General features: G+C 38.0%; 2 protein-coding genes across 12 annotated transcripts; both read left to right on the top strand.

Moving 5' to 3' along the window:
- The first annotated feature begins 147 nt into the window (after window positions 1-147).
- On the top strand, window positions 148-3,351 carry rnf170 (ring finger protein 170). Of its 8 annotated transcripts, none has more exons than XM_089020602.1 (7): window positions 148-252; window positions 614-785; window positions 885-963; window positions 1,156-1,270; window positions 1,394-1,467; window positions 1,561-1,692; window positions 2,398-3,351. In XM_089020602.1, the coding sequence occupies exons 2-7, from the start codon at window positions 646-648 to the stop codon at window positions 2,665-2,667; spliced, it is 810 nt and encodes a 269-aa protein (XP_088876728.1). In that variant the 5' UTR covers window positions 148-252; window positions 614-645; the 3' UTR covers window positions 2,668-3,351. The 8 variants fall into 8 exon arrangements, with proteins under 8 accessions (XP_088876728.1, XP_088876724.1, XP_088876726.1 ...); XM_089020598.1 differs by having other exon boundaries at window positions 156-252; window positions 611-785; XM_089020600.1 differs by having other exon boundaries at window positions 160-506.
- Window positions 3,352-4,315: 964 nt separating this feature from the next.
- hook3 (hook microtubule-tethering protein 3) lies at window positions 4,316-19,301 on the top strand. Of its 4 annotated transcripts, none has more exons than XM_089020544.1 (24): window positions 4,316-4,463; window positions 5,645-5,730; window positions 6,622-6,694; window positions 6,774-6,824; window positions 6,967-7,099; window positions 7,994-8,061; window positions 8,193-8,255; window positions 8,949-9,032; window positions 10,371-10,534; window positions 10,615-10,755; window positions 11,554-11,641; window positions 11,932-12,045; window positions 12,112-12,222; window positions 12,515-12,599; window positions 12,696-12,759; window positions 12,888-13,028; window positions 13,110-13,197; window positions 13,297-13,331; window positions 13,432-13,514; window positions 14,392-14,492; window positions 14,572-14,676; window positions 14,836-14,907; window positions 15,626-15,762; window positions 15,890-19,301. In XM_089020544.1, the coding sequence occupies exons 1-24, from the start codon at window positions 4,407-4,409 to the stop codon at window positions 15,900-15,902; spliced, it is 2,157 nt and encodes a 718-aa protein (XP_088876670.1). In that variant the 5' UTR covers window positions 4,316-4,406; the 3' UTR covers window positions 15,903-19,301. The 4 variants fall into 4 exon arrangements, with proteins under 4 accessions (XP_088876670.1, XP_088876669.1, XP_088876671.1 ...); XM_089020543.1 differs by having other exon boundaries at window positions 16,691-19,296; XM_089020545.1 differs by lacking the exon at window positions 15,890-19,301 and having other exon boundaries at window positions 15,626-15,883.
- The last annotated feature ends 552 nt before the right edge of the window (window positions 19,302-19,853 follow it).

Genomic DNA, 19,853 nt, shown 5'->3' with positions numbered 1-19,853 from the left:
AAAATAATAACCTTTAATTTAATTAATAATACTGTATAACCATTCTTTGCGAACGACCTAATGGCATTACCTCACACTTTCCAATGGCCGTCGTGCGCCAAAGAAATATGAAATCTCAGTCGCAGAACGTCTCAGGTAAGACTCAAGACGTTCGTCAATCATACAAATGGGTGGGGATCAGCTAACAAGTTTTGGCTACTTCAAGCTAACAACAGCCAAAATTCAATAAATCTACATTATTTCGCGTACGAGGTATTTTGCTAATTTTAACAACGATAGCTATCGTTGAGTTATAAATGTAACATCATGATAGTCCGCATTTTTCGGAGGGTAGCGTCTCAAAATCCTCGAAAGTAACGCATTTAACCGACCGACTGTTGTGATAGTTTGATTCCTTTGATGAATTAAAATGCGAGTAGATTACTTAGTACAGTATAATAAATGTCGTGCATTAAATATGACGACTATCATACAGATACCATACCTAGATCACCATTCCGATTTCGGTAGGATTGAACACAAAATCGGGTGTCTGGCATTTAGCACGTTCATGTGGTTGTTTACATGCAGTGTGTTTTGCAATTGTACAGTATTTCTCTTTACTCGGTAGTAGTGGAGGGAAGAATTGTGTTATGAGTGTGGGTGATGGAGGACAACCAGTGTGCAGACGCGGACTATCTCATCCAAGATGAAGACACCTTCATCGAAGGTGTGAGCAACCAAGTTCTGTTTGTTGTCGTGCTCACCATCACCTTCCTGGCAGGCTTCCTCACGGTGCTCTGCAGGTAAGTAAATACAGCGAAATATATTTGATGACCTAAAATTCACTTTGCACATTTGCTTTTTGTTGTTGAATCGATCATATGTACACTTTGTCATTTCAGAGAGGAGACACCACAGAATATTCATCCTGAGAACCAGGAGCATGTTCGCGCTGTTCGACAGCAGCTCCAAACAGAGCAGGTTTGTATGCTAATAACGGGTGTCATCATTAATATTCAAGTAAAAGAACAAAAATATGACATAATATTTGTAGGATGATGCTACTTGAGCTGGTGATTGTCACCAGTATAAAATGGTATAATGTGTAATTATCTAGAACTATCTAGATCATGGCAATTTATTTTTTTTTTCATGTTAATGCGTGTATCCCAGGAGGAAAATCCCCAACCGGAAGCCAGGCCGCAGTATTATAGAGACATGTCTTGCCCTGTATGTTTACAACAAGCTGTTCTTCCTGTTGAGACCAACTGCGGCCATCTTTTCTGTGGTAAGGATATTGTACGGCTGGTATACACAATGAGTGTCAGAAAGCAAAAATACATCCAGCAATTATTTGAACAGGATTTTCACAAGTTGCCACTTAATGGAGCTTTCTTCTGTCCCCTTCCAGGTTCTTGTATTATAGCCTACTGGAGATATGGCGCCTGGTTGGGTGCCATCAACTGTCCCATATGCAGACAAATGGTGAGACATAAGTTTTTTTGTCCATCTTGAATTCTCCAAGTAATTTACTTAGTGCACGTCTCATCATTTTTTCTCTCTCCCCGTTGTGTCCAGGTGACATTGCTCTTCCCGTTGTTCCATGAGCAAGCCACACCTCAAAGGGTCCAGGATGGTGAGGCAGAACCTCAGCTCATCCTAAGAGACATCAACGATTACAACCGTCGCTTTTCAGGCCAGCCGAGATCTGTGAGTCTTTAATGAAGAAAACAGTCAGTCTCTAATCCATATACACTTTATCACTATCACAAAGAAAACACATATTTAGACGACAGTAATAGTTTGATAAACTTGAGGTGGAATTTTAATGACTCCCCCCTTTTTTATTTTTATTTTTTATTTCATTCTGTGATGCCAGTAAGCCACCGGATCTAATAATGAACGTATAAATAGCAATTAATTATAATGATGCATGCAGTGAGTTTTCACAGGCTAGTTATTTATTTATGTATGTATAATAATAATACATTTCATTTTAAGCATCTTTTATGTATGTATTTATTCTTTCATTTAATTAATTATGTATGTTTATTTATTTGTTTATTTGTGTATGTATTTATTTTTTAAATTATGTATTGATTTATTTAGTTAGGCTAGCTATCTATTAGCTATCTGGGTAGCTATCTAATAGCTATCTATGAGCTAGCTAGATAGCTTTCTATCTATTTGAGTTACTTCTGGTTTAAGTGAAGGCTGGCGCGTGTGGCTGCCGCTGCTCACCCACAGAATAACTCATCCTGTGACTCTAATGTGACCTTGAGAGTTTTGAAAGGCGCTTAGAAATGAAATGTATTATTATTATTATTATTATTATTATTTAGTGATGTATTTAATGATATAATTGATTACTTTGTGTATTTATTTCTCTCTGCTCTCCCCACAAATTTCTCTCAGTTAATGGACAGGCTACGTGACGTACCGACCCTCCTCCGCCACGCTTTCAGGGAAATGTTCTCCATGGGGGGCCTATTCTGGATGTTTCGAATCCGAATTCTCCTGTGCTTGGTCGGAGCCCTCACCTACCTGGCGTCGCCGCTCGACATTCTCCCCGAGGCGCTTTTCGGCCTTCTCGGATTCATGGACGACTTTTTCGTCATCCTCCTCCTCTTCGTCTATATCTCCATCATGTACAGGGAAGTGGTCACGCAGAGACTGAACGGCTAACGAGGCTTTTTGGTCATTAAAAGATGCTCTTTTGGTCTTTCGTAACCAGGATGTTGATGTTTATTTATGGCGAAAGTATGTGTACATTATCAAAGGGAACATTCGATTTGCTCATCAAATTGTATTTTTTTCCTGGTAGGTTGTGATAAATTATTGGTGTCACAAAGTACAAAAAAAAAATCCGAATGGAAGGAAGGAATCGAGTGTGGTAACGCCACATGCTCATCATTTGTTTTTCATGGGTTTATTCTGAGGGGTCAATTTTTTTGGAAGATATAATGCTCATTTTTATGTCAAATTGGACAATGCATCGAGTTTGGTATTGAAGGACGCTTCCCATTAGTCAGGAGGCCACAATTTGACCATTTGCATCAACTTTTTGGATGTTTATGTTGTTCAATGGGACCTTGTTTACAATGGATTCAGCACCAATGGCCATGTGTGCGATACGGGGCGAGTAAATGTGATTCATATTTCTATTCAGGGACTCTTTTTGTTGACTATTCAATTCTTGTAAGATATCTAATTAACCCTTCTGAGTCATCGGCTGTCTGGACTTGCGGAGTTTTTCTTCGCATCTTTAGCTGTGAACTGGTGTGTACTGGAGACTGTGCAGTTGGGCTTATTTTTCTTTGTCACCTGCATTTGACAAATAAATGTGATGCTTGAGCAATGTGCAATTAATACATGTCTGCCGTTTTTTTTTAATCTGAACAATAGCCATGAATACTTGACATCTCTGGAGGAGTTGGGCAACAGGAAGATGCTAATTAAATTAAACTAACACCTATGATAGACAGAGATTAGTGTGGTAACATCCATCCATTTCCCAGTTTACGCTCTTTTTGTTAACACTACAGTTTATAAAAGTGAGTAAGCTGTATTTTTATAACTCCTAGAAGTGGTAGAATATATATTTTTCTCTATAACTGCCTAGTCTCAAGCAAAAAGAAGCATTAGCATATATGTTTCTAGAGCTTGCAATTTTCTTTCCTCGTATTCACTGACAGCCATTTTTGATTTCTGACGAAAATCTGCCTGCATTCGATCGTTGATATTTGCTAATTTATTTTTTGAATCTTTTCTTGTGTTTTCTGTTCATGTTCAGAATTTCAGAAGATTTCCAATGGTACCTTACTCGTTAAGAAAAGTAAAGAACTCGGTCACAGATTTTCATTTTTTAAACTGCGTTAAAGGCAGAAAAACCGTGTTAGGCAGAAAATCCCCTCATATTTCGAAAATTAAAAACTCAATTATTTCCTTATTTGTCATAGAACAACAATCTATACATCACTTGAAAGCTACATGTATTTAAATGCACTTTAATATGGTATTAGAAAATGTGTGAGGAATTATTATTGAACATTTTTGTCACACCTATTATTAGTGCGCCTCATCGTTTTGGAATCCACGATGGAATTCTTGCCTGCTGGGCGTGATCATCACTCATGTCCACTCAAAGTATTTGAGTACTTGATTACTTTCCATTGCGTTTGGTGACATTGACATTTTTGTTCAAATATGTATCTTTTTTTAATAAACGATGGTACTCGTTTGTTTTATAGTCCAGGTACATCCGATGAGAGTCCAGTACGAGACTCCACCCACCCAGCCCGCCTGAGGCAGACGCCGGTGTCGGATTGTGAGACACCCAGAGAGCGAGAGACCTCGGCAGCGTCTGAGCTTGCCATTAAAATTGCGGCTCAAATCATCTCCATTCGTTCAACCTTTTATTTACAATGTCTACATCGGGGCCCCTGGACCGAGTGGAACTTTGTGAAAGCCTTCTAACATGGGTAGGTCAACAACCATAATGTCCGGTATTGTTTTTTTTCTCCCCTCCACCCCACCTACGGCGCGCCGATGGTTAGCTAGCAGGCTAGCTCGCGATGCTAACGTTAGCTCGCGAAGCTAACAGTGGTGACGCGAGGCGGCTGGAGGAAAAAAATACGACACGAACTCACACCGCTGACGTATGCAAACAGGCCAGCTGTTGGCATGCACGAGTTGCTGATGTGTTTTGTGCTGGACGCTTGCAATCCGAGACTTGATTTTTTTTTTTTGGGTCAACCGGATCGGTGGCAAATTCCAGACGATGTCATTTTTTTGGACACTGGAAGTGTCAATGTTTTACCATGTCATTCAATTCGTTTTTTTTTGATGAGAGGAAGTGAGTCAAATGACTAAATGTTGCTCCATTGCAACATTTGATCAACTTTTCATCGCGTAATGTTACAAATGTAGCATTTTTACGCAGCCATAATACTGCTTGTATGCTTTCTGTCATGCATAGCTTTACAGGTCGCAAACTCAAGTTTCTCTTCTGCACGGTGTTATGTAATAAAAGGATGTCGTTTGGGTGCAGTGGGAAGTCTTGAGATATTTGTCTGCTAGACCCAGATCGTCTCGAAACAGTTCTTGCCAGTCCCTTTGAGAAGAGTTCAACAGGGCATTTGCATGCATGATCACATTCTGTATGTTGTTAGTATTGTATGAGGGTGTGTTGGGGTAATTCGTAAACCCATTAGGGTGTAAGCACATTTTCTTTTGAGACACCTCAAAGTGTGACAATAATCCCTTCAAATAAAGTACAATGTATTTGAATTATAACTATTTACCTGTTTTTTGAAAGAATTCATAGTCCTGTTTAAAAAAACTAAAAGTGAGTGATACGTAAGCTGAAGTTCCATCTTGTCATTTCCTTCCTGTCAAATTTCAAACATTCTTGCTCTCAATTTCTCTGTCACATGAATTGTTGCCATGTCGACTTGCCATTTTCTGGCCTAGTCCATTTATTTCAGCTCAAAGTAGAAGTAGAAATGACATAACACTTATATTTCAGAACCCATGGCCATGCACCCTTTTACATTTGAACTATTATAATTGTCCTTCTGTGTATCGGAATAAGCGTTATTTAGCCTTGCTACATGACTAAACACTGTCAGTTGATGAACCTCTCAACAATTCTTTTGTTTAGGTCCAAACATTCGGCGTGGAGGCTCAGTGCAAGACCGTCGACGACATGACGAATGGCGTCGTTATGGCGCAAACTCTGCAGAAAATGTAAGAAGCGCGGCAATGGCCGCATTTGATGACCGTCTTGACTTATTTGGTGGCGTCCTCTGGGTGCTCAATATGTCACATTTTTCGCTGAAAATGTTTCTTCTGTACTTCTTTGAAGGTGTCGGACGTTTCGCTTCTTATCCAAGAAGCTTCGTCAGCAAAGTCGCTGGTAGTTTCGGCCCTATATACATACATATATATCCCGACTGTCCAGATTAGTGCATCCAAAAGATAGGCTGCCAAATGAAAAACAAAGTCATGTAGTTTATTCAATACATTGTACAAATGAAAATTGTAAAGAGCAATACATTGGGGAGACGAAACTAATTCTCAAAAAAAAAAGACTTTTATCAACATCGCAGGGATAATACTAGTGGGCCTCAAAGGGCAGCACAGATGCAGCTAAAAGCTAGCAAGCACTCATTTGACGACAATGAGGTTAAAATCTTAGCGAAAGAAAAAAAATAGATGCTTTGAAAGGGGAGTCAAAGAAGCTATTTTCATGAAACAGCAAAATCCTTCCCTGAACCGTAATGGTGGGGTGAGGTTCAATTTGGATCGTTCGTACAATAGACTGCTTAGGCAACATAGGCTTAGTCATGCTGATGAGGTGATACCAGTGCAAATTGTGCAATCAGGCCAGTCGTCAGTCTGGACAATAGAAGCAATCAGTGGGCCGCAGGGAGTAGTCCTCTGGAGAGTAGGGATGAATATATAGGGCCGAAACTACTAGTAAGACTTGAGTTTGCTGACGAAGCTTCTTGGATAAGAAGCGAAACGTCCGACACCTTCAAAGAAGTACAGATGACGGCTGAAGAAACCTTTTCACCGATGGACCACTCCTGTACGACTGAGAGCTTATATGTCACATTTTCCATGTTCCTTTTGCAGAGACGAAGTATATTTTAATGATGCATGGATTAGTCGAATCAAGCCAGACGTGGGTGACAACTGGAGGTTAAAGGTAAGAAGAATTCATAATGCCGCGTCATATTTGACACACAAAATATGAAGCTGTTTGCGTCGATTTTGCTTTGTTTTAGGTCAGCAATCTCAAGAAAATTCTCAAAGGTATCCTGGACTACAACCAGGAGGTAAGACCACTTTTCCCTTCTCATCAATTCACGCGTTCTATCAAGTCCGATGGCCGCCATTCGTCGATGTCGCTGCTTGTATTGTCGCCATGAAGCGTTGACAAGATTTTCTCACCGGGAATAATCCGATTTGTCTTTGAAGATTCTCGGCCAGCACATCAACGACTTCACGTTACCCGACGTGGCTCTCATCGGAGAGCACTCCGACCCGGCAGAGCTCGGGAGGATGCTTCAACTCATTCTCGGCTGCGCTGTCAACTGTGAACAGAAACAAGGTGCACAGCCACAAAATATCTCTTACTTTCGGCCACGCTCAAAGCTTACCTCGGCCGTTTTTTTTAATAAGAATCTTAATAATAATGCATTTCATTTATAAGCGCCTTTCAAAACTCTCAAGGACACTTTAGTCACTATATTTTTTCTGCGAGTGAGCAGCGGTAGCCACACGCACCAGCGTTCACTCAACCTTTACTATATAATTATGTATTAATACAACAATAAATAATAAGAAATAAATACATAAATAAATAACAACAAACAATGAATAATAAAAATAAACAATAAATAATAAACCATACACGATACACAAATAATAAATAATAAATAATAAATAATACATAAATGATAACTGATAAATGATAAATGATAAATGATGATAACTGATAAATAATAAATAATAAATAATAAATAATTTAATATAATGAATAATTTAATTTAATAGATAATATAATAAATCATACATCATCAATCACAAATCATAAATAATAATACTATAACTATTAGAGTAATATATATATATTTTGGGCTCTGGTAGTAGTATATTTTTGCCATTCTGACAGGAAGGATTTGCGGCCATTTTGGGATAATGGGAAGAAGCAATTAAAACTTTTAGTGGTGCCTGAATGTTTTTAAACAAAAAAACCCAAAAATGTTTGCTTCTTTGTTTTTATGGATTTTCTTTAAAAAAAACAATTGCAGTTAACTCATTCGCTTCCGGGGTGCCGATAATGTGCTGGTCAGACCTCTGGAGATGTTTTTTTCCCTTCCATGAGAGGGCAGCATTTGCCTTTTTCCATGTTAGTGTTTTGTTACAGCTTCAGCTGTTGTTAAAGCGCTATATAAATCAATATTGGATTGTATTGCATTGTATTTTTTTTTCTTTCCTTTAGAATATATCCAAACCATCATGATGATGGAGGAATCCGTCCAGCATGTTGTCATGACAGCCATCCAAGAGGTAAGTCAACTTTTATGATCAGGCACTTTAATACCTTTCCGGAAGAAGAAAAAAAAAACATGTTGGGCAAGATTTTGTGCATTTTAGACATTCAAATATCATTAGCGGCCTTGTTTTTGTGTTTCTGTCAGCTGATGAGTAAAGAGACTCCGGTGATGGGTGGAAACGACTCCTACGTGGATCTTGACAGACAGGTAGAAACGCCTTCATTCATTGCCATTCTCAAATTGATTTGGGAATTGAAAATATGACCTATAGAGCGCCATTCCCAAATTGTTTTTTTCTTGCTTGGGTGCCGAAAACTCGCTGGTCAGACATTTGGCAATGTCCACAAGGGGGAAGCATTTGCATTTTGTCCATTATAACGCTTTATTACAGCTTCAGATGTTAGAGCGCTATATACAGTAAATCAATATGTATTGTATTGTATTGTATTGTATTTTGTACAGCCACCCCCATTTCAAGCTCGGATAACTCCAGACCTATCTAATTTAGGAATTAACTCTCTTTCTGATGAAACAAGAGAGACAAAGGTTTGTAACGCTGTATTGAATGTTTATGTCGTCCTAAAAATCAATATTCTGTGGGTCCTGCAATTTAAGTGAAAATGACAAAAACCCTGGCACTGGAGTGGACACATTTTTGCACAATATCTGGCAGTGAATGAGTTTTAAAAAGCTATATAAACCGATAAGTATTTTGGTTAGCCGCCCCCATTTCAAGCTAGGATAAATCCGGACCCATATAACTTGGGAATTAACTTTTTTTTTTGACGAAAGAAGCGAGCCTGAGGTTTTTTACGCTGCATTGAATGTCTATGTAGTCCTATAACAATAGAAACTTTGCGTTTTATTTGTTGAATTTCACTTTTATTTTTCTTACGCTAGCTGAAGAAGTCTGTTGAGGAGCTGAATGAAGCTTTGGCCACCAAGGAGGAGATTTCCCAGAGGTGTCGTGAACTAGACATGCAGGTTGTTGTTTTTTTTTGTAACTTCAATCCCATATTATGGTTTCATGTTTTATTTGAATCACAAGGAGCTTTTTCACATCAACCTTAAAATGATGGATTCACATCTCCTTGTTTTGCTTCTATTTTGTGCAAAGACAGCTACATGGTATCTTTCTCGGCCTTTATAAAAATGCTTGTACGCCTTCCATACTTCCCCCTTTTTTTCCATGCGTGCATCTTCCCAAAATGAACCTAGATTTAGTGGATTATCTCATCTCCTGTTGTCTTCAGTCTGTTTCTTTTTGAATTTCCTGACTATTTCCATTACTTTGTGCCTTACTTTGAAGGCCCTCCATGTTCAAGAGGAGCGCGATAGACTGAGGTTTGAGTTTAATGAGCTAGACGAGAGGGTAAATTACAATTTTATTTCCTGATACTATCTCTCCTATTCATTCTTTGTGGTGTGTCTTAATAACAGTTTGGAGTTTTGGCCATTTTGCTCGCATTAATTAATTAATTAATTAATGACTGTGTGTGACACCTCTGAAAGGGTTCCTAGATACATGCGTAAATAAGCATCTGATTGAACCGAGCAGTAGTTTTGGTTTGACTAAACTTGTCTCACTGTTTTGTATTTTGTTTTGTGGATCGCCACGATGATCAGGAGTAACTTCCCAGCTCAATTTATATTTAGGGACGCGCAATAGAAGACGTGGACTAAATTTAGGGTACGGCTTTTGCTTTGCTTGCTGTGGAGTTTGATACACTGTCTGTCACGCAGATGAGACGAGCATCAAACTATTTGTGGCTTTCTATGCTAGTTTGCTTTGTTGAAGATTTGCCATAGAAATAATAATAATACATTTCATGCATAAGCGCCTTTCAAAACTCTCAAGGTCACTTTACAGTCACAGGATAATAAGTTTTTGCTGTGGTTTAGCAACGGCAGCTACACGCGCCAGCGTTCACTCAACCCGGAAGTAACTCAAATAGATAGAAATATAGCTAGCCAGCTAATAGATAGCCAACGGATAGCTAGCTAAATAGCTCGCCAACTAGATAGCTATATAGCTGATAGAAAGCTAAGTAGAGAGAAAGCTAACCAGACAGCTAGTAGATAGCTAGTAGATAGCCAACACTTTTGACTTCAAGATGGCGCCGCAAGAGTGGCTGCCTTTACGGTAGCTCCTGTATTTTGTTTTAGCTAATGGCTAGCAAGATATATAGCTAATATATAAGCAGCTAGATAGCAAATAGATTTGCAAATTGCAGTGAAGCGTTTTTTTTTTTTTTTAAACCTGTCATCTATCTTAAATATCTTTCACTTTTTAATGCCATTCATTTCACCTTTGAACTTCAGGTTGCGGCCCTTCAGGAAGAAAAAAGTAGTTTGCTGGCGGAAAACCAGCTTTTAATGGAAAGGCTCAACCAGTCGGATTCCATCGAGGATATCAACAGCCCAGCCGGCCGCAGACACCTTCAACTCCAGACGCAACTGGAGCAGCTCCAGGAAGAAACTTTCAGGTGTGGATTTACGACGCGGGGGAAAGACTTGGCTGATTTTCTAGATTTCACTCAACCCATTTGGGATGTCGTTTTTGCAGGTTGGAAGCATCAAAAGACGACTACCGCATCCGTTGCGAGGAGCTTGAAAAGGAACTTTTGGAGGTGAGGTCGCAGAATGAAGATCTCACATCTCTGGCGGATGAAGCTCAGTCGCTGAAGGATGAGATGGATGTGCTCAGGTTAGCCCCGTCTTGACGCACGTGTCGCCACGTGGACACCCTTCAACTGTGGACGAGGGGCGGTCGGGCTTAGAAAGGATTTCTCTTGGTCTTATGTTGTTCGATCACCACCCAAAAAGTACATTAAATTAAATACAATAAAATATAATGATGACTATAATAATTACACGAAAGAATGAATAAATTAATACATGCAAATTAAATAAAATACAAATACAATAAAATAAAATGATGACTAAATAAATACACAAAAGAATGAATACATTAACACATACATATAAAATACAATCAATGATGCATAAATAAATACACAAAAGAATGAATAAATACATACAAATTAAATACAATAAAATGCTGACTAAATAAACACGCAAAATAATTAATAAATTAATACATACAAATTAAATAAAATTCAATACAATAAAATGATGAATAAATAAACACATAGAAGAATGACCAAATAAATACATACAAATTAAATAAAATACAATACAATAAAATGATAAATACATCACAAAGCAATAACTAAATAAATACATACGAGTGCATAGATAAATACATAAATAAATAAATAAATAAATGGAGTGATAAATAAATACATAGATACAGTAAATAAATAAATGAAGTAATGAATAAATAAGTAGATACAATAAATAAATATAGATAAATAACTGACTAAATAAATACATACATACATACATAAGTAAATAAAATAAAATGAGGGTGTTTTGACTTTGTATATTGTCCGTACAGGGGCACCCGTTGGAGAATAATTTCACATCTTGTTTTTCAAACCAGACATTCATCAGACAAAGTGTCCAAGCTGGAGGGCACCGTAGAACACTACAAGAAGAAACTGGAGGACATGGGACTTCTCAGGCGACAGGTACCGTATCCAAACAACAGCTTCATTCCTTTGCCACCGACCTGTTCATTCTTATTTCAGCCCCATACATCAATTAAGTAATTGCTGTTTCCCCCCAAAATTGCAAAAGGACTAAATGCAAGTTAAATCACAAGAAATCACTCCCAAAGAAACATCTTCCTTGGACTACGTGGTGGAAATGTCAATCCCCAAATGACATGCTTCATATTTTGTGCAAGGGAAGAGTTTGCAACGAGCCTGCCATTTTATTTTAATGACCTCAGACACACTTCCTGTTTCCGTTTTGGCAGAGTAAGCTTTTGGAGGAAAAGAACACGGCGTTAATGCAGACCAATATCGGTTTTGAAGAAGAGCTTCGAAAGGCGAATGCTACCAAGGCTCAGTTGGAGACATACAAAAGACAGGTAACTCCAACCCCCCCCCCCGGTGACTCCCCGCATGTGCATATGACACCCTTTTGCTCTGAGCAGGTGGTGGAACTTCAAAACAGACTGTCGGAGGAATCGAAAAAGGCCGACAAGATGGAGTTTGAATACAAACGTGTCAAAGAGAAAGTGGACTCGCTCCAGAAAGAAAAAGATGTACGTACGCTACTCAACGTTTCAAAATCCTCAAAACGGTATATTACGTCACCGTTGCTCATCAGCATTTCTTAGCTAACAACCAAACAACACGCATGTTTATTTATGTATTTGTTTTCTAATTTATTTTTATGTATATATTTATTTTCTTATTTATATTTATTTGCTGATGTATGTATTTATTTATTTACCTATGCACTCATGTATGTGTGTATTTATTTTTTTTATCCTATTTTATTTTACATAATTTTATGTCATTTTATATTTATATTTTTTATTTTATTTTCCATAGCGGATGCGAACGGAAAGAGACTCTTTGAAGGAGACGATTGAGGAGCTTCATTGTGTCCAAGCTCAGGAGGGACGACTTACGTCAGGTGAAATTGCAAAAACAAAACAAATTTACAATACAAATCTTTATTTTTAACCTCAATCGCAGACGCTAACAAGAAGCCATCTTTTTTTTTACCCAGGTCTTCCCCCTCTAACCGGTGGCTCAGATTCATTAGCGGCTGAGATCACAACGCCGGAGATCCGGTACGTTCTTTGCACCACACACAAAAATCACATTTTTTTATTTTTTTTTTAACCTGTCAATCATGGTCATGAATGGAATTCTTCCTTGAATTCCTCAAATGACCTTTATTCGATGTATTTCCTCACAGGGAGCATTTAATTCGCCTCCAGCACGAGAACAAAATGCTGAAGCTAGCTCAAGAAGGCTCCGATAACGAGAAAATCGCACTTCTCCAGAGTCTTCTGGAAGACTCCAATCGAAGAAACAGCGAACTGGAGACTGAAAACAGGTCAGTGTGCCACCTCCTTCATACTGTAATCCAAAACTATGTTGCCTGACTGGTTTCTGATCTTTTTACATGCTTGTGCAGATTAACAAATCAGCGTTTGATGGAGGAACAGAGTCAGATAGATGAGCTACAGAAGAATCTTCAAGAACAAGGCTCCAAAGCAGATGATGTACATTTAATGAATGAGTTCCGTCATTTAGCCTGGCGCGGTTTCAACATTCATCCTTAACTTTGAAAACTCCCATTTTGTTTTTTTTTTGCCTTTCAGTCCTCCGTGATGAAGAAGAAATACGCAGAGCACATGTAAGTACGGGCCTCCCACTCTACATTGTCCCTTCCAAAATAGTCCTGTCGATTAAACCGTACTATATTTATTTCTTTATTCCGTCTCCTTTAACACCAGGGAGAAGCTCCAAGAGTTGAACAACGAGTTGCTCAAGAAAAACGCCTTCATCGATGAGATGGAGCCTAAACACGCGGCCAGCTGTGAGTTAAGAATCAGATAGCGTCTTCGCTGATGGCCGCTGCCGTCTTTGAATGTCATTTAAAGGACAACCGACACCATTTTTCAGAAAAACGTTTTATAGCATCTGAAATACCCAAAATACGCAGGCTGATATTTTTAGTCAAATGAACAACACCAATAAAAAATGACTTCACGTGTCCCAAAACGACTTCAAAATGGCGAGTTTCAGAAGGTCCCGCCCCCCCTGTTCGTGACATCACGCCAGGATATCTTGCCTTGCTCGAAAATCAAAACAATGGCTTCAGATTGGGAGAAGATGCTTTCTTGTTACTCATCCACTTATGAATATGATTCAAATAGTTCTGAGGAGGAAAGCACACATGTTTGCAATCGATTAAAGAAGTCCTTCCGTCTCATTTTGAGGCATCTGGACTCCAATGTAGGTCCCAGAAAATGCACAAGATGGCGCCAAAGCTCCGTTGGAAATGGACTGATTTCTCTGCTGGGAATTTGTGTCAAATTGTAGTCTTGGTGCAACACACAACGATTCATCATCACGTTATTTATAAATGTCTTTTCCTTCTAATTTCGCCATCAACACGATGTTTTCAGAGCAAACAAAATACCCAAAATGCATTATGTGTCGCTTTCTTGGTCTGGGGCGTTCCTTCAGTGACGTAACGTGAGGACTCGTCACCAACTCAAAAACAAGACTTCCTGAATATTCAGCGCGAGTCTTAAAACGTAAAATGTAGCTACATGCGCTGGAATCTTTGTCACACACGCTCAGTAGAAGTCATTTCAAGTGATTTTGCAAATTATGGACACAACTTGTCCAGAGGTGTCGGTTGTCCTTTAAGGAGATGTGGCAACATCTGGTCAATTGTTGTTTGCTAGCTCAACGAGTGGATGAACTGGAGGAGGTCTTGAAAAAGAAAGAAGATGAAATGAAACAAATGGAAGAGCGATATAAGAAATATTTAGAGAAAGCCAAGAGTGTGAGTATTCCAAAAAAAAAAATAAATGGTAACGTTTGGAGCTATAAACACCTTGTGACTGATGACGTCGGCTTCTCAGGTGATTCGTACTCTGGATCCAAAGCAGAATCAGGGCACGGGTCCAGAAGTTCAGGCCTTGAAAAACCAGCTGCAGGAGAAAGAGCGAAGGTTGAACTCGTTGGAAGTAAGCAATTCGGCTTTCTTACTAAAAGAGAGTCGCCATTTTGTAGCGTGACTCGCTGACAGAATTGTGCGATTCTATTTCTCAAGTGGCATTCAATTTGAAACATTACTTTGTTCTTTTCTTTCTTTCTTTCTTTTTTTTTTTTTTTTGTTTCCACAGAAAGAGATCGATAAGACAAAGAGCCAGAGGGATAACGAGGAGAAGCTCATTGTGTCGGCCTGGTACAATATGGTAAGACTGACATTAACAGCTTTAAATAAATAAATACATATATACGAAAACAATTACAAACATACACAAATGGGCGAATGGATTATTTGAAAGGCTTTTATTATTAATTCATCTATTTATTTATGTATATATTTATTTCTATGCATTTATGTATGTGTTTATTTATTTTCTTATTTATGTATTTATTTGTTTTTTTATGTATGTATTTCCTTATGTATTTAATTTTATGTATATATTAATTGTATTTGTTTATTTTCTTAAAATAAATCAGAAAACAAATAAATAAATCCATATGAAAACATAAAGAAATACATCAATAAATGAGAAAATAAATACATACATAAAAATGAATAAATAAGAAAACAAATAAATAAATATACAGATAGATGAATTAAATCAATACACAAATAAATAAGAAAATAAAAGTATAAAATTAAAAAATTAATATATAAAATAAATTCATAGAAAATAAATAAGAGAAAATAAATAAGAAGAAAATAAATATATACATAAAATTAAAAAAATAAGAAAAAATACATAAATAAGAAAATATAGAAACAAATACATCAATGCCTAAAAATAAATACATCAATGAAGACTAAAAGCCTTTGAAATCATCCATTTGTCGATTTGAAAAGGAAGCAACGACAAATAAAATGGCGCCGATTCTGTTGAATGCTCATCCCCCCGTTTTTTTTCTTTTGTTTTTCTTTCCCAGGGAATGACTTTCCAGAAGAAGGCGGCGGAAGATCGCTTGGCCAACACGGGCTCCAGTCAGTCGTTCCTGGCCCGCCAGAGGCAAGCCACCAGTTCGCGTCGCAACTACCCGGGCCACGTCCAACCAGCTACCGCAAGGTAGAAAGCCAGAGACACAAAATGGCCGACAAACTACCTTACAGCCCTTCAACTATTCATTTCAACTTCCCGCCTATTGATTGATTTTTGTTGTTGTTGTTTTTTTCCCGCCCTTCTTCCCGATCAGATCCGTGAGGTAGCAAGACTGCCAAAAAAATGTTCCCACCATTTTTATTCCCATCTAAACTTTTGCATTGTTTGATATCAACAGGCTTTATTAATCCCCTGAAACGAATCGCCTCTTAACCTCAAGCTCTAGCGGCAGTACTCATGCACAATTCTAACTTGCTCAGTCTTAAACTTTTTTGTGTTTTTTTTATATGATTATTATTATTTTTGCTAACTCTAACTAATTGTACTAATATAATACTTGATATGATCAGTACCTGGTGACCCTCCTCAGGAAAGAACCACACACATTTTTTTTCAAAACACATAAATAACACAATAAGTACAAAAGCGTTGGGATACCTGCATCTCTTAAAAGTGGAAATTGAAGAAATGGAGCAATCACATGGATTTGTTTTTAGTATTTTTTTTAACTCCGAAAAATATTCATTTCATTTTAAAACATTTTGTACTGAAACAGGCCTCAGTCTGATGTGGAGATATTTTTTCGGATTATTTACTGTGGCCAAGAAGTATAAATAAGGCATAATCCGTGCGCAAAATACAAACATAACATTCACGTTATACCTATTATGTGGCCACAAATGATCATTTTTATCTGCTCACCCAGAGAAAAACTGATCCAGTGACTGTAAAATGACCTTGAGAGTTTTAAAAGGCGCTTAGAAATCAAATGTATCATCATTATTATTATCACATCTGAGCCACATTATTCATCCGCTTAAATCCAGGTCCACAATTTGCCGCTAACACCCCTTGCTATCTGACCACCATCTTCTATTCTGCTCCCCCCTGACAGCAATATTCCAGCATGATCGGCACCCCCCCAGAGACCCAACCCGATACGTTGTGGCCCGTCTCTTGGTGCGTGCTGGTGAAACCCGAGGCGCACGGTGCATGAAATACCCGCCCATCCGCCCGCCTGCCCGCCTGCAGACTCTTTGCATGCCTTTTGCATTGACTTGTGAGTTAAGCCATCACACAACAGCAGCTTGAGCACTAACGGGCCCTTTGCAGTCTTGCAATCCCCAAACTCGCCAGTAGAGGGAGCAACAGCTAAAGGATACACTTCACTCCTCTCTTCTTCATGTATTCATCTCTCGTTTTTTTTTTCTTCTCAAAACTCCTTTGAGTGTTCCTATCTTGCCATAACTGGCATCAAATTTATCCTGAATACCTCAACGACATATTTTATTTTTCATTGCGTATTGATGTCCAAAATAATCCATTTTGGACACTGACATTTGTGTTAAAAAAAAACTCCTTAATAGGTGACCCAAGGGCATGCTAGCTGAGTGTTTAGCTCAAGTGTTAGCAGCTAGGCATAGGATGCGAAAACGTTTTGTATACAACATTAAAAAAAAAAAGTCCACCTTTTGAATATTTTTCTACGATGGAATATGATTAAGGATGTACTCTGTTGATTTGATACATATGTACATAGTGTATTTGAACATAAGCCGACATCCTTCGCGTGCTACAAGGAAATATCCAAGAAGGAGTATTGAGCTCAAAGTATTCACAAGTACTTTTTTTAAAAATATAAGTTATTATTATAAAAGGTCAAGCAGATGAAAATCCTTCATACACAACACTTTTGGTGTTTGTTTTTTTTTCTTCTTTTTTCCGACTCTTTCCAACTTATGAGAAGACAGTAATCATGACAAAATAAGCATAGGTCAACTTTTATCACGCGGTGGAAAATTATACATTTTGCTTCGCTTTTAAGGCGTATTTATAGTTTTATTTGTCATATTAAAAATGGTGGTGACGTGCATGTTATGTGCAAAAAATGGGATACTTTGGGATGGGTGAATCGTCCACTTGAGTGCCTTTTTTTGTTAGCGGTGCGCTAATTCTTTATTTTTTTAGTTGTTAGCGGTGCGCTAATTTTTTTAATATTTTTTTTGCATTTGTTCGCAGTGCGCTAATTTTTTTTTTGTTTTTTTTTTTTTTAATTTGTTAGCAGTGCGCTAATTTTTTATTTTTATTTTAAGTCGACCTGAAACAACAAATTTTAATCAGCTCATTTTGGAAAAGAAAATAATCCAAAATGAGCATTAACGTTGTTATAAGCAAAGGTGGATGAGGGCTTTTTTTCTCCTTTATTTTACTTCATCATGTGGAACGGTTTATCTTATGCAGTGTATTTTTTTTCATCTTATTTATTCTTTAGCGTTTCACGCACAAGTATTAGCATTCCGTTACACTCATGAACAATTGGTGGAACATTAAAGGACAACCGACACCTCCGGATAATTTGTAACATCACTTCAAATGACTTCTACTGAGCGTATTTTACAAAGATTACACGGCATGTAGCCATATTTGACCTTTTAAGACTCGCACTGAATATTCCGGAAGTCTTCTTTTCCAGTTGGTGACGATTCCTGACATGATGTCACGTCAGGAACGCCCCTGACTAAGAAAGCGACACACAATGCATTTTGGGTACTTTTTTTCATTCGAAAACAATGTGTTGATGGCGAAATTAGAAGGAAAACACACAAATAACGTGAAGATGGTGAATGGTTGTGTGTTGCACCAAGACTACTATTTGATACTAGTTGACACAAATTCCCAGCAGACAAATCAGCCCATTTCCAACGGCGCTTGGGCGCCATCTTGTGCATTTTCTTTGACACTACATTGGACTCCTCTGCTCAAATTGATATAAGAGCACTCCTTGAATCGATTGCAAACATGTATGCTTTCCTCTTCAGAACTATTTGAATGATATTCATAACTGGATGAGTAACTAGAAAGCATCTTCTCCCAATCTGAAGCCATTGTTATGATTCTCGAGCAAGGCAAGACGTCCTGGCGTGACGTCACGAATTGGGGCGGGGCTTTCTGAAACTCGGCATCTCCGAGGTCATTTTGAAGTCTGCGTGTTTTGGGTATTTTAGATGCTATCAAAGGTTTTTCTGATGTCAGTTAGGAAGCAAAAAAATGGTGTCGGTTGTCCTTTAAGCCTCCATGTTTGTATGCACCTTGATCATGATACAGAGAGGGAAAAAAATGTTACATGAAGCAATTGGACCTCAGTGACTTTTTGCTTTTGGAGCTTCCTAATCCAATTCTTTGTCTCGGTTTTCATGTTACTGGACTGCAAACTGTGTGCGGAGGGAAAAAAATGTGTTTATTGTGTGTGTGTGTGTGTGTGTACTCATTTGGAAAATCAAGTTGAAACTAACTTTGCATTTGCCAACTTTTCTATTTCCCATATGCAAAAGCAATTGCGTGCACAGCCACGTCGGAGGCCTCGCAGGTTGTTTTTTTTTTTTTTTTTTTTTAGTGAGGGTGATAAAAGCGTTGATGGATGGCATTTGTCGAATCACGCTATCGACTTTGAAGACGACATTGTAAAATAAAGCTTATATTAAAATATAACATGCTTGTCTATTGTGGGTCTGATTTCTCCAAACGTGGTTCATTCTCATACGTCCCTTTAGCTTGATTGGCTCAAGTTAGCGGATTTAGCTAAATACCGTATACATATTGGATTGGATTAGCTTCTATTAGACTTGCACTCCAGCATATTCATTGCTTTTTTTTTTTTTTTGATGCTCCATCCAATAACGCCTGGTCTTTTTTTCCAGTGTATCTCTTTTCCATATGCATTTAAGCCACACACAATCTGCATATTCATCAGAAGATGAAGAAAAATGACAGCGAGAGACATTTATTGAGCGCATGAAGACACCACAGGCAGACAGGAACAAATATAAATAAAGTGACCAGAACCACGGCCACGTTTCCTTCCAGGACTCTTTTTTTTTTCTTTTTCTTTTTTTTTTTTATAAGTGACTACTGGAAATACCACAAAAGTTTGTGTGTGTTCCGTTGTCACTTCACTGCTGCCATTTATCTGCCCAGATGCTCTAAAATGGACAAACGTGTTCAAAAATAATTAACAGGTGTGAACAAATAATGCAAACATGTATCTTGATGGCGAAAAA

This window comes from Hippocampus bargibanti, linkage group LG18, assembly GCF_051943395.1.
Source record: "Hippocampus bargibanti isolate YZ-2025 linkage group LG18, ASM5194339v1, whole genome shotgun sequence".
In the NCBI taxonomy this organism is placed as follows: Eukaryota; Metazoa; Chordata; class Actinopteri; order Syngnathiformes; family Syngnathidae; genus Hippocampus; species Hippocampus bargibanti.
Note: the sequence above shows the minus strand (reverse complement) of the source record. Positions and strands in the feature narration are given on the sequence as shown.